We start from the raw sequence: 14,650 nt of genomic DNA on the forward strand, positions 1-14,650 counted from the left end.
GACATCACAAGAATTGCCCACTCGCTCTCTAAGACGATGAAAAGCAACGTCGCATGCAAGGAGATTAAGTTTGTACCTGGACAAGAAAATGATGTCAATGCTATACTTTCTGTGTTGAAAGACTTAATCACACAGAATAACACAGCTAGTGAAAATATCGAGACAGAAACACAGCCTCAGCTATCAGGTGAGTTCTCGTGTTAATAATTGATCATGATCAACTAAAAGTGCTGCAACACTGCCCCAAACCCCCATCTTATTTAAGTTTGCGCGACCTGCCCGTTAAGAACATATTCTTGGGTACTTCTATATCAGTTTCAACATTATACTGTTCAGAAAAACAAAACTAAAGTTGAAGCACGGACATCGTGACACACTGGAGGAGATCAAGTGGCCACTGAAGTGCAAGTAGCTTTCTAAAAACAAGAGCAAAGTTGCAGGGAGCCAAATCTGGCGCCTGCTGATGAATGATTGTGCTGCTGAGGCCAAAATCACCTGCCTCTTCAACTGTGGTGCGTGCCACTGAGTATCAGCACACACCACACTGAAGCAGTGTACAGCAAATCTTCTCGGTTTCATGGCTCTTTAGGATGTTACCTTAGAACACGCTGACTGTCTGAGCCTAGAAAATGAATTTATGGTGAATGCTGCATCTTCCTCGAGCGATGCTTTGCCATTGGGGTGAGGTCTACTGAGAAGTACTTTGGTTTGAAGCCGGGGTCAGTTGGACACAAATTTTTTACATGTTAACTCTGCACCACATATGAGTGCGTAGAATAGGATTCATGTCTTCGAGTGCCTCTGGATACAAACCAGAGGGGAGATCAGCTAACTCGACCTTTGGACTTTTCACAAGTGTAGTCAGACAACTTTATGATCACAGCTCTCGCATTAAGGGTCAAATTAGTACTTACATATCAGAAGGTCTCACAAACAGTTTGGTGTCAGTTCTTTTGCTTTTAAATAACATGCAAAGCAAATTTAAGTGGCGTGCTACAAATTTGATGGACGTTGTTTTTAATCAGCTGTTAATTCAAAGAGGCATAAAAGATGAAAATTTGCCTGAAAGGACGGACACTGCAGAGTTCTGAAATCATTCAGAAGATACTTGCTTATATGACAAAGTGGTTGTTTGAAACAAATAAAGACAGAATTTGAAAACGCTGCCAACAATCACATTTCTGCAAACAAAGCAATTTTTGCTTTCTGAACACATCATATCATGTGCTTCCTTGAGATTTCCAAGTAATAACATATGTACATTTTCAGATAGCAGCGCTTATCCAGCATCGGCAGAGGGGGTGATTCAAAAGAACAGAAACAAAAGCCAGTATCTGTACAGACAACTGTGTCGCATCGACAGTGAGTTGAGTCAGCTGGGTCCCTCAGGCTTCCCGAATCCACACAGCTACAAACAGGCGCTGCAGCAAGTCCAGAGCACGAAGGAGTTGCTTGAAGATCAACTCGTTGCATCCAACAGAGGCCTTCCAGATGAACCCACCAACAAAACGTATGAAAGTCACTCTGTAAGAGGACCGCGCTGGTGCAGTTAGATGTCACATCCATCTAGAACATTTTATTTTATCTTGGAGGAATTAACTGCAGTTATAGCTGCTGTATGTCTTTGTTTTAATTATTATAGTCACTGCAACGCTTTTAATTGATAAAATTAAAACTCAACACAAAGACGGGGGTTGTTGAGGCACTCTGAGGATAAAATCATATAACAAATTTGTTCTCGCAACAATTCAGCAAGCAAAACACACCAACGTGTATCGACTCAAAGTCTTCCTCAGGGACTGACACATGCACAGCCTAGATTAAATACCCTGGCTCGCACTCAACCAGCACCTGTGTGCAAAGTATTTTAAAAAGACAGACGTCCCTACATATCAAAGCAATAACAAAACCTCAGCAATGTTCTGTAAGAATTATCAAAGAAACTACAAAAGCAATATGAGAAAAAGGACCAACAAACACCATTTTTAAACTCACAGTAAATCAAAATAGAGTACAATTCAATCATTAAAATACGTTGAGCTAGAGCACAAAATTTCACTAGTCAAAATATGCATGAGCCTGCACAGTAAGCTATTAAAAAACTTCAAAAATAAACAATAAAATCTATGAGAGTTTCAAGATTGTGACTTTAAATTTTAAATCATCAAAATGGGTGTTCTATGAGTGAAACAACTGAAGTCTAATTGCTGATCTGCAGAGGTAGAAAAAGTGCCAAAGTACAAGTACAGGTTCTTAAAAAAATACTAGTAAAGTATTAAGTACACTCCAGAAAAAGCTGACTCAACTTCTTTACTCAAGTAAAAGATGAAAAAAAAAAAAGGCTCTGAAATGTACTCAAAGTGAGAAAGTAAAAAGTAGCTCTTTGAAGCACATTTATATCAAGTATTTTTATGCAAAGCTAAATGAACTTTGTGCTATTACTCGATCAGTTTCAGATGATGGATCTATGTGTCATCAGCTCAAATTCAAATTCATCTCTGCTACATTTCATGTAACCTAACTCTGAGCATGAACCTCTTCTTCCTGTTCTGTTTTCCTCTTTTCCCTTTATGCTCGCTCCTGCAGCCAGGAATTGTGCAATGCTCCAGCCCACTTTAACCCCTGACTATAGCGTGATGAATGATGCAAAAAATATGAGTTATCAAAAGCTTTTGCTTCTTTGATCTCTTTGTATGTGTAAAGCCCCAGTGATAGATACAACAGTAGGATTACTTTTCTGTGTTACTGTTTCCACCATTTAGCCTCAGATCACTCAGATGTTTGAAGGCAGCTGTGAAATAAAAACTTCCCTCAGTTGTCTTAAACCTAAAGTAATGAGCCTGGTTTGAAAATGCGAGGAGTGAAAAGTATAAATATTTGGGTAAAAATGTAGAGAGTAAAAGTTAACAGCTGAACATAAATACTCAAGTACTTGACTAACAAAATAGTTGTACTTCCTACCTCTGCATTATTGAGCATATTCAATTCAATTTTTCAGTTCAGTTTTATTTATATAGAAGGAAATCACAAAAGCAGTCACCTCACGGTGCTTTATATGGTAAAGGCCCTAAAGTAGTATAATATGGAGAGCAGTACTGATTTAAACATGTATACACGATGTTAGGATAATGGCCTATTACTTTGCAAAAACATTTTTACTCGTTGCTCTGTAAAGTTACATGTTAATGCTATTGAAATTCATATTGGTGAAAGGAAATGTAATTTTACTTGCTGTTCTGTCGCTCCGTGTTTACAGGGCCAGTCCGTCAGACAGCACTGATGGCGATGGCGGTGAGAAAGAAAGGACGTGCTGTCACGGAGGTCTACCCTGGTGGTTTATTTTTTTTGGCTGGCTGCTGGTGATCGCAACCAGTGTCGTATCAGGCTATTTCACAATGCTGTATGGCTTGAAATTTGGAAAACCGCGCTCCATAAGTTGGTTGGTATCCATGGTTATTTCCTTCTTTCAGAGTGTCCTCCTCATTCAGCCGCTGAAGGTGAGAAGAACATTTGTCTGTTATATACATACCCTTAAGATTTCCTGCACAGTTAAAATTTCAGTTACACAATTTTCTTATAATTTAACGTTTCTAATATAGATAATTTTTTGTAAATTTAAATATTTACTCGAAATAAACCACTGCATTTATTCATGCCTCTCAAAACAGGTGCTTTGTTTTGCAATCTTCTTTGCTCTTGTGATTAAAAAAGTCGACGAGGAAGATTTTCAAAATGTTCAATTTGAAAGAAACCACAGAAATATCGGTAAAATATCAAGAAAACCTCTAGAAAGCATACTTTCTTCCTCTTTTGTTTAAATACTGAACATTTCTTTGGCAACAAACTTCATCCACAGGTGAACAAATGTTTGTGCGCTATGGCAGTGTTTATGAGCCGCCGCCTCTGGCAGACGTAGAAAAAATGAGGAGGAACAGGATGCTGGAACAGAAAGCCTTTGCTCTAATCAAGGAGATACTGAGTAAGTAGACACACAAAGAACTGCGAATTAACCTGATTAAAACAAATTGAAGGAAATCTTCATCAACGACAGAAACTGCAGAAAAAATATAATAATTTTGACTACAACTTATCTTCCAGGGATGTTGTAAGTCTGACCTGAAATTAATGCTGGGTTTGACTTAATCCCCCTGTATGTTTCAGTCTACATGGGGTTCCTGTGGATGCTGCTGCTGGTGGCACATGGCCAGAGAGATCCAAATGCTTTTTACCTAAACACACACATTAAACAAAGCTTCTGTGGAAACGCCCCAGCCACCATGGCAATTCAAGATGTATTCAACTGGGCCAAGACATCTCTACTCAGTAACCTCTTTGGACAATATCCAGGTAAATATTTGTTACAAAAAGGACAGTCAAACAGGACAGGGCTTCGCTTTTATCTCTGTTGTAGACGTTGCCAGTTACTGGCCACCTCCTCTAATCTGCAGGCTCAGTAGACTGTTATCAAAGGACTATGGGAGAAATGGTTTTGCAAAGAGCAACAAAAGTCCATACAAGGATGTTATCAGAGTGGAAGTGGAAAGCATTTGATGACTTTCAACAAGGAGTCATGATTTCTGACCTAAAGCTGTTTATTCTGCTTCACTGTGTAGTTGTGTTCTTACTTTTAAGGGTTAGTGTTGAACCTTTTTTAGAACGTTCCAATAGCAGAACATACAGAAGGGATATAACCATATCTACACGAACAGGTGAATTCGTTCGAGGTTCGATTCGATGGTTTGTTTTGTTATTTCATAAAAGTTTTAGAAGACTTTTTTGTTTATTAAAGCAGAACACATGAACAGATTAATCCAGCTTTATGTCAAAGCAACTGTTTTGTGTCAAGTGTCATTTCATTAATATCTGTGTATTATTTTAAATATTGTGCCTTAAGTCTTCACTGAGATTGCAGTGATATCAAATCTGAACTTTGGTGCAGGAAGTACAGATTATTATTATCTATTATTCTATATTTCCTGCCTCTTTTTTACATGTGCCCTTTTATCCCTCAGCCGTTAAAGGTTGGTGGAGTACTGCTGTCACCCTGCCAGGTGGTCGGGCAGGCAGCGTGGACACCCGACTTTGTAAACACGATAACTTGAGAACAAGATAAGCTAGGACTTTCAAATAGGTGCATCAACTAAAAGGATTACACACATTCAGATCTTGAGGTGAAGGTCAGAGGTCTAGTTTTTTTTTGTAATCTTGTCAACACAAGACACATGACAGTTTTCCCAGCGTATGTTAGAGTGCTTTGACTTGAACTTTTTAGCTAAATCTATAAATATATACATGCTACACAAAGGTTTCTCATCCTGAACTGCAATGATCTTTGCAGCTGGGCAGGTGCGTGTAGGTACGACCTAAAAAGACCGTAGCCTACTCAAATGAAAAATAAATGACAATAAGAGTGAAATGTAAAATACTGTTCCAGGATTCATCACTGATGGAAACTCGAAGCTTCTGGGAAATGCACGTCTTCGTCAACTGAGAGTGAAGAAGAACTCGTGTGAGATTGCAGGCCCCATGCTAAAGATGGTGCCAGGCTGTAGCGCTCCATATTCATGGGAAGCGGAGGACATGGGCTCCTACGGACCTGGCTGGAACACGTCTGTTGGAAATAACATCTCTGCAAGCATTTCCAGTCCCTGGACGTACCAGACACACTCTCAACTCAGAGCTTACCCCGTCTGGGGAGAATTGGCGCTCTACAGAGGGGGAGGCTTTTCAGTGGAGCTCGGCCCAGATTTACAAACTGCAACCAGGTCTCTACCTTAAGAAAAATCGAAAGAATACCCAAGATGCTGTGTTGTCTGAGAGTTAATAGTCTTCTTGGTTGGTTTTAAAATGAACATATGGAATATATTAACAACATTAATTCTTTAATATTTATCCACAGCACCCTCGACTATCTGTTCAACAATATGTGGTTCGATGTTTACACGCGGGCCATCTTTGTTGAGTTCACTGTTTATAATGCAAATGTGAATCTCCTCTGCATTGTCACGCTTTTGCTGGAGTCCCCTGCTGTAGGTAAGGAGAACTGTAATGCATCTAAAGCTTTGTTAAAGAAGACTCTATAGAATGGATAACACATCAGACTTTATTACTTTTCATATGTAACTCCAATCTACATTTATTCCCTTTTTACACCTTCATACTGAGAACTCCGACAGCCTATGATTGAGATCACATTAAGCTGTACGCATGTAAGTGAAGTCTTCTCTCTGACTTTGCAGGAGCCTTTCAGTTAAACAGTGAAATGCAGAGTGTTCATCTCTACCTGCCAGGTGACGGCCTCCACATCTGCATTATGACCGCTGAGATCATTTATATGCTTTTCATCCTCTATTACATGTTCAATCAGGTAAATACAAACATTATTAATACATAATGGAATCTAGTTCCAAATATTGTTTTCTATGTATCCAGTTAAATAGACTAACTTCATTTAGCCAATGAGGTTTAAACAAACTTAGAATGGCATCATCATCACTTTTTGGTTTCCTGACCATTATTTTCCTGAGAGTGAGCAGTTACTGTTTGTTACTGTGATCGGCAAGAATTAGTCTAACGTGGATTAACTACGAGTGTCGTGAGGCTGAACAGTCAATGAAGCCACTCTGCATGTTTCTATTAATCATTTTTTATTAAGTCGTTACTGCCTGTTAATCCAGAAGCAATTAGCAGCTAAATCAGAGCATGTCAAATGCTGTGCAGCTCTACTGTACTGTAATTACGAGGAAATTACAAAGTTGATGCTGATATAATAGCATTAATCTTATTTGTCATTCGTAATAATCCTTTTGCTTTTTAGTGCATCACTGAGTCACATGTTAATCACGTCGTTTCACTTCATTCAGGCTCATTGTGATCGTGGGTGTCGACCATTAACTGTAATTTCTGAGCCAATAAGCTCCTATTGTGTGCCCTTTGTTGCAGTCCCTTAAGATTATTATGGTGACATAAGCACACAGCTTATTTTTCTGTATCTGTCAAGATGTCATGTAGCTACACCCCCTCTGAAATTCACCTGGAAGTCCCAAAGACTGCATGTTAAATTAACTACAGTAAGAGCTTTAGACAACATATAATCTCAATTATTAAGGAGCCTAAATATCCATAAATGTGCTATTTTTATCTATCTTTGTATTGCTCTCTCATAAAGATTTTTAGGGTTAGATAAACAGTATACAGTAAATGCTTATACTTAAAAACCTCTTATGTGAGCACTGAGACTTTCATTAAATATGATCAGATTATTTTCACATGCATTTGGACATCATGGGACAAATCAGCACTTTTATTTGTGCAAATTGTCAACATATGTTTGGTGGTGTTCCTGCTAAAACCTCAACAAATGCATGAGCATGCAGACAACCCCCTGCTGGATTACATAAGAGCTGTTGCTCTCACTTCTTTTCCTGGAAAGGGGAAATTAATGAAGCAGCAGCGCTGGCTTTACTTCAAGAACAAATGGAACCTTCTGGAGCTTTCTATCATCCTGCTGAGCTGGAGTGCCGTGGCCGCCTTTATCCAGAGGACTCTGATCACGAACCGTGATATAGCATACTACCAAAACCACAACGACAAGTGAGATTAACGTAAAACTCTGCTTTAATTTTAGCTGTTTAACTGCAAAAACATGCCTCTCCCATGCTTGGTGTTATTTGGTGGGTTGTGTTTTTTACTCCACATCTTTCCTGTTTTTATAGGTTTGTCAGTTTTTACCAGACAGGCACATCAGAATCCCTTTTTCAGTATCTGATGGCTTTCCTGGTCCTGCTCGCCACTGTCAAACTGTGGCACCTGCTTAGACTTAACCCAAAGATGAACATGATCACAGCTGCACTGCAGCGAGCCTGGACCAGCATAAGCGGTCTTCTTCTGATCATTGTGATCATGTTGCTGGCTTATTCCATTGCAGTAAGTATCTGGTTCCTTTGACCAAATCTTGACTCCTCGCAAATAAATAATTTTGTATTTACATGGACAAGAACAGAACGCTTTTTGGTGGCGATCGGGAGGGTTATTAATTACAGCCTAATCTTAAAAGTAGAGACAGTGTCTGTCTCCTGAATCTGGTTCCACTGAAGAGTACTCTGAGGTCTTTAAGATAAGATGGGGAATGCTTGTTCAAAACCTTGTATCTGAGGAGAAAACTATAACACTTTGGACAACTTGAAAAGAGAACTTCTCTCAGATTTAACGGTGCTGCTCAGTCAAAGCAAAAAAATGTTCTCTAAAGCCTTTAATACAAAGATTTAAAAAATATATCTATTCTAAAAATGAATTAAAAAGATTAATTTATCTTAATAATTTGAGAAAATACACTTTTTAGTAAAATAAACAATGTTTTAAAAGTCAAGAACTCAACTCTTTGGAAACACTGAAAAATCTGACTTTGTCTAATCCAGCGGTCCCCAACCCCCGGGCCTCGGACCGGTACCGGTCCGTGAGTCGTTTGGTACCGGGCCGTGAGAGTTGAGGCTCAAGTGTAAAATGTATGGTTTTCGGGGTTTTTATCGGTTTTCAGCGTTATTTTGTTATCGTTTTTATCGTTAACTCGGTTTTCCTGGGTCTTTTTTTTTTTTTTTTTTACTTTGATTTTTATTAGGTTATTTTATCATTGTGGACATACAGTAAAGAAAATAACAAACAGACATACATATAAACAAACATAGAGTCTGGAGTTTACATATCTTTCTCCATTTATCACATTGCAGAAAAAAAAAGAAAACCTATTATGTTATTTCATTTGTGTCACTTCTGAATGTTTTCCACTTCCTCCATAGTCTGTCGTATTTACCTCCCATCAGTCTAATGTTGAGTGTTATTTTTTCCATCTCTGAGATATCCTCTACAATACTGATCCAATCCCGCTGGGTGGGAGGATCTGGATGTAACCACTTCTTTGTAATTGCTTTTTTTGTTGCGGCCTGGGTCTTTTAACGTGTGTTATGAATAAATCTTCTTTTTTTCGGTACCAGTACTAGTTTTATTTTGTTGTATTTATCTACGACACCTTAAAGGCCGGTCCGTGAAAATATTGTCGGGCATAAACCGGTCCGTGACGCAAAAAAGGTTGGGGACCGCTGCTCTAATCAATATAATTTAAATTAAAACCATCCAGTAGTTTGATAAATTACATAAAAGTCCAAAACGAAAGGACAGCTGATGCTAATCTTTTCCACTGTGTGCATTAGAGGACTTGAATAGTGATGAGCGTTGACTGGAGAGCCGGGGCAGGTGGTGTTCATTACATTCGTAAATTTAAACTAATTCATTCTGTTATAGTACAGTGTCATTATGCTTTAAACGGTGCGTGAAATACCAATCAAGTAACCTCACTCCATTATCGCCGAGATTATTTAATGAAAATTGAAATCCATGATGGGCAGGAATGATCTCAGCGGTCCTTCTGCTGATCTAATGGTAATTTCTCTCCTTCAGTGTAACGTGATTTATGGCTGGAACCTATCCTCTTATAAAACTTTCATGGATGCTCTCATGACTCTCATCGGTTTGCAGATAGGCATCTTTAACTATGATGAGGTGAGAATGATCGTCTCAGGATTTGCACACATTAAGTCAACATTTTTCTTTTTCTGTCATTTCCAATTTGGTCAGTTAGTTTCAAAGTGGTAATAACATCTAACTGAGGCACTATCTTCTAGGTCCTGGCCAGCAATCCTGTGCTTGGTGGGTTACTCATTGGTTCCTGTATAGTTTTTGTGACATTCGTGGTGCTCAATCTCCTGCTCTCGGTGATCCTCATGGCATTCAATCAGGAGCAAAAATACCACAAGGTAACAAAAATCAGGATCATTTTTCTGTGTTTTAGTTATCCTCACCATACAATTTTAATCATTCAGTAGCAGTTGAGTAGTTCACGCATTTTAAATGTTACTGAATAACTCAGCTGATATTGTTGCTCTAGAGGAATAAAAGCTGAGCATTGGCCCAATGGACTTTTTAACCAGGTTTTTTGAGACAATATTGGCGAGTGAGAGGAAAATAGGAAAAGAAGTGTACCAGTTCTCAAAATAAATGGGATGAGAGGATCTGTTGTAACTACACAGGGATAAAGTTGATCACATAGGAGAGTTGCTGAAGCTAGGTTAAGAGGAGAAGTGATCATCGGTGAGCAGCAGTGTGGCTTCATGCCACAAAAAAGCACAGGTGCCTTTTTGTGCTTCACTGTGTCTTTGTGGATCTAAAGAAATGTATAGATAGGATAAGTGGAAGCGAATGGATGGATGGATGGATGGATGGATGGATGGATGGATGGATGGATGGATGGATGGATGGATGGATGGATGGAACTTTGGTTCAGACTAAATCAGAGCAGCAAGGAGCTGCCATGAGGAACACCTGAAAAATAGGCCCATAGATGTGAAGGAGGATGTTCAGAGGGTTGATGTGTCACAAGAGCATAGAAGCGATAGGCTGAGGTGCCAAAAGAAGAAAAAGAAGTAACATTTGCTTATTTTCAATAAACTCTGGTTCCCAGTGTAAAGTGTACCCAGAGAAAAGATGACATGTCCTACAAAAAGCTGCAGGTTTGACACTGTCAGTCTGTTCTTGGCACTTTTTTTCCTGTTGTGTGATTTCTTAAGTTTACTTTGCAAATATCCACATTTTACTCCAGCTGTTTCCAGGCCACAGGCAGCAACCATCTCCCATTTCTTTAAAAATCTAAATGCAACAAAATTTTACCCAGTCATGCACCTCCTAAGCACATGGGCAAACTTCACTGAAATTTAAGCTTAAAAGCCAGATGAGTGCACCTCACAAAATCATTACATTCAGGTTTTGAGTGGACAAGAAGCAGACTTCCTTATTATCCAATCAGAAGTCTCTGTGTGTGAGTTTTTAACAGTAAATGAAATACAAACCGCGCTGTAACTCGCAAACTGAAAGGTTGAGGAATTAAAAGTCAAACTCAAAATATAAAACACTAAAGTCATGAAACCAAACTGGAACAGCCACAAATTCCTAACACTTGGCTGTGTTGCTTCCATTTTTATGGGTGTCAGTTATGTAAAAGCAGAGAAGGCAAACGCTTTGTCGTGTCAGTAAAGTGCACCATGATCTCGTAGAGTAATTATTAAGAGAATTTGCTTCTGTGACAGAACATTTATTCATCAGCAGAGACCCGACAGCTAAAAGACGACAAAAAAAGTGAAGTCAGTTTAAAAGTATGATTGTGAATGTCTGAGAAATATATATTTATGATGCTAATTAGCAATAATTCCTGTAAAAGGTTTCCTTGTACTCTAGTTTAAGCTACAATTTGCTGTCCAGACTGTTTGTTGGTATTTGTTAGACAGAAGCAGCCTGCTGTGTGCACTGATGGGATTGGAGATAATGCTGATATTGTCAGGCAGGAACCGTCTGGCTCGCTATCTGAAAACGCTAAGATTACATTTCTAAAGTTGTCACTTTGTGAGTAAGACAGCCCATATGGTTCCTGAAAACACAACTTAGTCTTTACACAGAAGTCGAGAGCAGCAGCCAGTAGCTTTAGGTAATGACATCAAAGTATCCCGTAATCTGTGAGTGCAAGAGTGAATTTTATTATTTCCACCATCGTTCATGTTGTCTGCTTCCTGTCCTTTTTGATAGAAATGTGTATTTATCTCAGGAAGAGTACTGACTTCTTATTCAGGAAAGACTGTGAACTCTGCAGCTTCTGCTTAAATGCACTGAAAAAAATGCAATTGAGTGGTTGTTACATTTACAAAAGTCTAACTTGTGATTTGAAGAAAATAATTTCACGTTTCTATGGTGAACGTAATTAAATCATGTAGGATCTGCATGAAGTTCAACAGCTTAATTTGTTCTTGTTGAGATGACACGATAGGATCTAGTAAGAGTTTCTCACTTGTCACGAAAGTCACAAGATCACATGAGATTTCAAACTGCAGGAAAATCGTTGGAGTTATAAGAGGCAGACAACTATAAACACACCATGTGTGCTATTGCTAATTATTGTGGTTTAACCTGTCATGGATAAAAAGGTACAGAAAATTCTGCATCAAGCCTTGAAATCATAGCTTTCCTACTTTTGCTAAACCTCGATTGGTGGCGTGGTGGTTAGTGCTGTGGCCTCATAGCAAGAAAGTCATGGGTTCAAATCCACAATCTGGCTAGTTTGCAGTGGGTTCCTTCTGAGCACTCTGGTTTCCTCCCACAGTTACCCATAAGTGTGAATGTGAGTGCAAATGGTTGTTTGTCTCTATGGGATAGACTGGTGAGCTGTCCAGAGTGTACCCTCCTCTTACCCTATCACTTCTTGGTTATGCCCCTGCAGCCCAGATAAAGATAGAAGGGTGGAAGTTGTTGTAAATCCCTTCACGTCTTATGTTAACCAGACTCTAGACCAGGGGTCTCGAACTCCAGGACACATCTAAAACCTGCAAGTTTTAGATGTGTCCTTGATCCAACACAGCTGATTTAAAGGCTAAATTACCTCCTCAACATGTCTTGAAGTTCTCCAGAGGCCTGGTAATGAACTAATCATTTGATTCAGGTGTGTTGACCCAGGGTGAGATCTAAAATCTGCAGGACACCGGCCCTCGAGGCCTGGAGTTCGAGACCCCTGCTCTAGACTTTGTTGAACATTGAACATACAACATGTAGTATTTAAGTGACCAAGTAGTATTAGGATAAAAGTTAGTGAATAGTGTTGGAATAAAGTGACAAAAATGTGAAGGATTAAAATATTCCAAGACCTCATCTTACGTCATCTAAACATGTTTCAATCATGTTTTATCGACACAAAATGCACAGGTTTATTGAATATGAATAAGTTGTGTTGCTGTAATTTAGTTGTTTAAGTTTCTGCCAAAGCAAAACAATTGTATGCAACCACTGTCCACTATTGAACCCGACATGTTCTTTTTTTAAGTGCAATGTTACATAACTGCAATTATTCAGATTAACTCAGGGCACTTTGGAGGGTTGTGAAAGCTTTTAATGATCTATTTCACTGGTGGCAATTAAGAGACATTACATAATTCAGTAGTCAGTGATACTTGTTTGCACAGTTTAACTGAGACAGCTAAGAGAATGCAATCAAATCTTTCACTAAGGATTCCAGGTTAAAAATATTCTGCAGAATCAAACTGACCAAAAATTGCCTCCAGGCCAGCAGGCTGTTTCTGCCAGTTCGATTTCGACCTGAGGTGTAATTCTCAGTGTTAATTAAAGCGTTCTGCATTCAGACAGTGTCCATTCTGTTAACTTTTAATGGTTTTCTAAGTCGCTGAGTGGGACTCCTAAACAGGAGTCACAGCAACAGTTCAGTTCCAGCATGGTTTATTTATTTATTTCTATTTTTAAAATATATGCTTTTACAAAGGGAAAACATTGATGGAAGTGAGGAAGCACAGCGGTTTTATTGTTACAAAGTAACCGTAGGAGCTGAACTGTACACCCACATTTTAGGATTCGTATTTCAAACTTGCACGAATATGTGCAAATGGTCAAAAGAGCTCTCGCCATCTGCAGTACTTTATTATGGATTTTGAATCTGTGCTTCCTTACCCAGCCTTCTGAAGAGGAGGAGATTGTCGACCTGATGCTGATGAAAATCTACAGTCTTTTTGGCATCAAACGTAAACATGCAAAAGACACCCGGGAGTCCGACGTGAGCGGCGGATGTGGCTTGGCCCAAAATAACAGCAGAAATATCTTAAGCACTTCTCCTGATTCCAACATTTTTCAGATGTCTGACAAATACGTAAACCTCTAAGGACGTACTGTACTTTTATTCCACGGTGTTCTCTCCTATCCTTTTTTCCCTCTTCTCGAGAGCATGCTGCACTGTTTTGTGAATATGTGTAATAGCTTATCATAACACACAGAAATACATTATTTGTTGAGATAAATAAGATGTTTAGAGCATGTTGGACTCAGTGTTGTTTTTATTGCAACGATGATACTCAGGTTGCCAAAAACATAAGAACTATATGAGTATTTCATACATATATTGTAAGTATATAGTTTGTATGTGTCTCGTAATCATACAATCAATGTTTCAGCTTTAAAATAAAGAGAAAAATGCATTCATGTGTGTGATTCATGTGTTTGTGTCTAATAACCACTGTTATTCATTTAATATTCCCCAAACAGCTTTGATTTCTCTAAAACATGCTGTCCTTGCAGGTCGAGCTTACTGAAACTGGTTTGTTCACACAGTATCCACAGACACTGCAAAATAGATGAGAGTCCATCACCAAGCAGATCGCAGCCAAACACACGCAGGCATCATTGGAGAGGCTTCGTCTTTTGCAGACTGTCAGGTTCTGACATCAGTGATGGATCTCATTTCTCACTTGTCATGTTTGGATGGTTTAAAAGACATTTTCATGCACTTTTGAGATATTTAAATTCCAACCACTTTTCATGAACCTAACCAAAAAGTTTTTGGTGCATAAAACTAACCAGTAAATTCAAGGTAACATAAATTAGGCAAATCAGAAAAGCAAAAGTCTTAAATGTAACATAAGCTGCAGGGTCAACAAGACTCAACTTCCACTCAGCCACAACAGCTTTAACAAGCCAAAGTCAGGCAAAGATCATTTTAATATTCAACTCAGAGCTGCTAAACATGGTTCAGGTCCGTCTTCTCTATTCTTTTTCC

The 14,650-nt window shown here is 38.8% G+C and overlaps 1 protein-coding gene across 13 annotated transcripts in view; it reads left to right on the forward strand.

Moving 5' to 3' along the window:
• The window catches only part of LOC113008035 (polycystic kidney disease protein 1-like 2), a 43,030-nt gene extending 28,967 nt beyond the window's left edge, over positions 1-14,063 (forward strand). For 12 of the 13 annotated variants that reach the window (XM_026145152.1, XM_026145151.1, XM_026145154.1 and 9 more), the window contains 14 exons: positions 1-187; positions 1,270-1,510; positions 3,257-3,497; positions 3,669-3,765; positions 3,857-3,979; positions 4,162-4,347; positions 5,435-5,765; positions 5,900-6,033; positions 6,240-6,367; positions 7,433-7,593; positions 7,716-7,926; positions 9,454-9,555; positions 9,678-9,809; positions 13,556-14,063. In XM_026145152.1, coding sequence (XP_026000937.1) covers positions 1-187; positions 1,270-1,510; positions 3,257-3,497; positions 3,669-3,765; positions 3,857-3,979; positions 4,162-4,347; positions 5,435-5,765; positions 5,900-6,033; positions 6,240-6,367; positions 7,433-7,593; positions 7,716-7,926; positions 9,454-9,555; positions 9,678-9,809; positions 13,556-13,759 — 2,478 coding nt within the window. In that variant the 3' untranslated portion in view covers positions 13,760-14,063. The remainder of the gene's footprint in view (positions 188-1,269; positions 1,511-3,256; positions 3,498-3,668; positions 3,766-3,856; positions 3,980-4,161; positions 4,348-5,434; positions 5,766-5,899; positions 6,034-6,239; positions 6,368-7,432; positions 7,594-7,715; positions 7,927-9,453; positions 9,556-9,677; positions 9,810-13,555) is intronic. The other variant, XM_026145160.1, reaches the window with a different exon arrangement.
• Positions 14,064-14,650: the final 587 nt, after the last annotated feature.

This window comes from Astatotilapia calliptera, chromosome 16 (assembly GCF_900246225.1).
Source record: "Astatotilapia calliptera chromosome 16, fAstCal1.2, whole genome shotgun sequence".
Lineage (NCBI taxonomy): Eukaryota > Metazoa > Chordata > Actinopteri > Cichliformes > Cichlidae > Astatotilapia > Astatotilapia calliptera.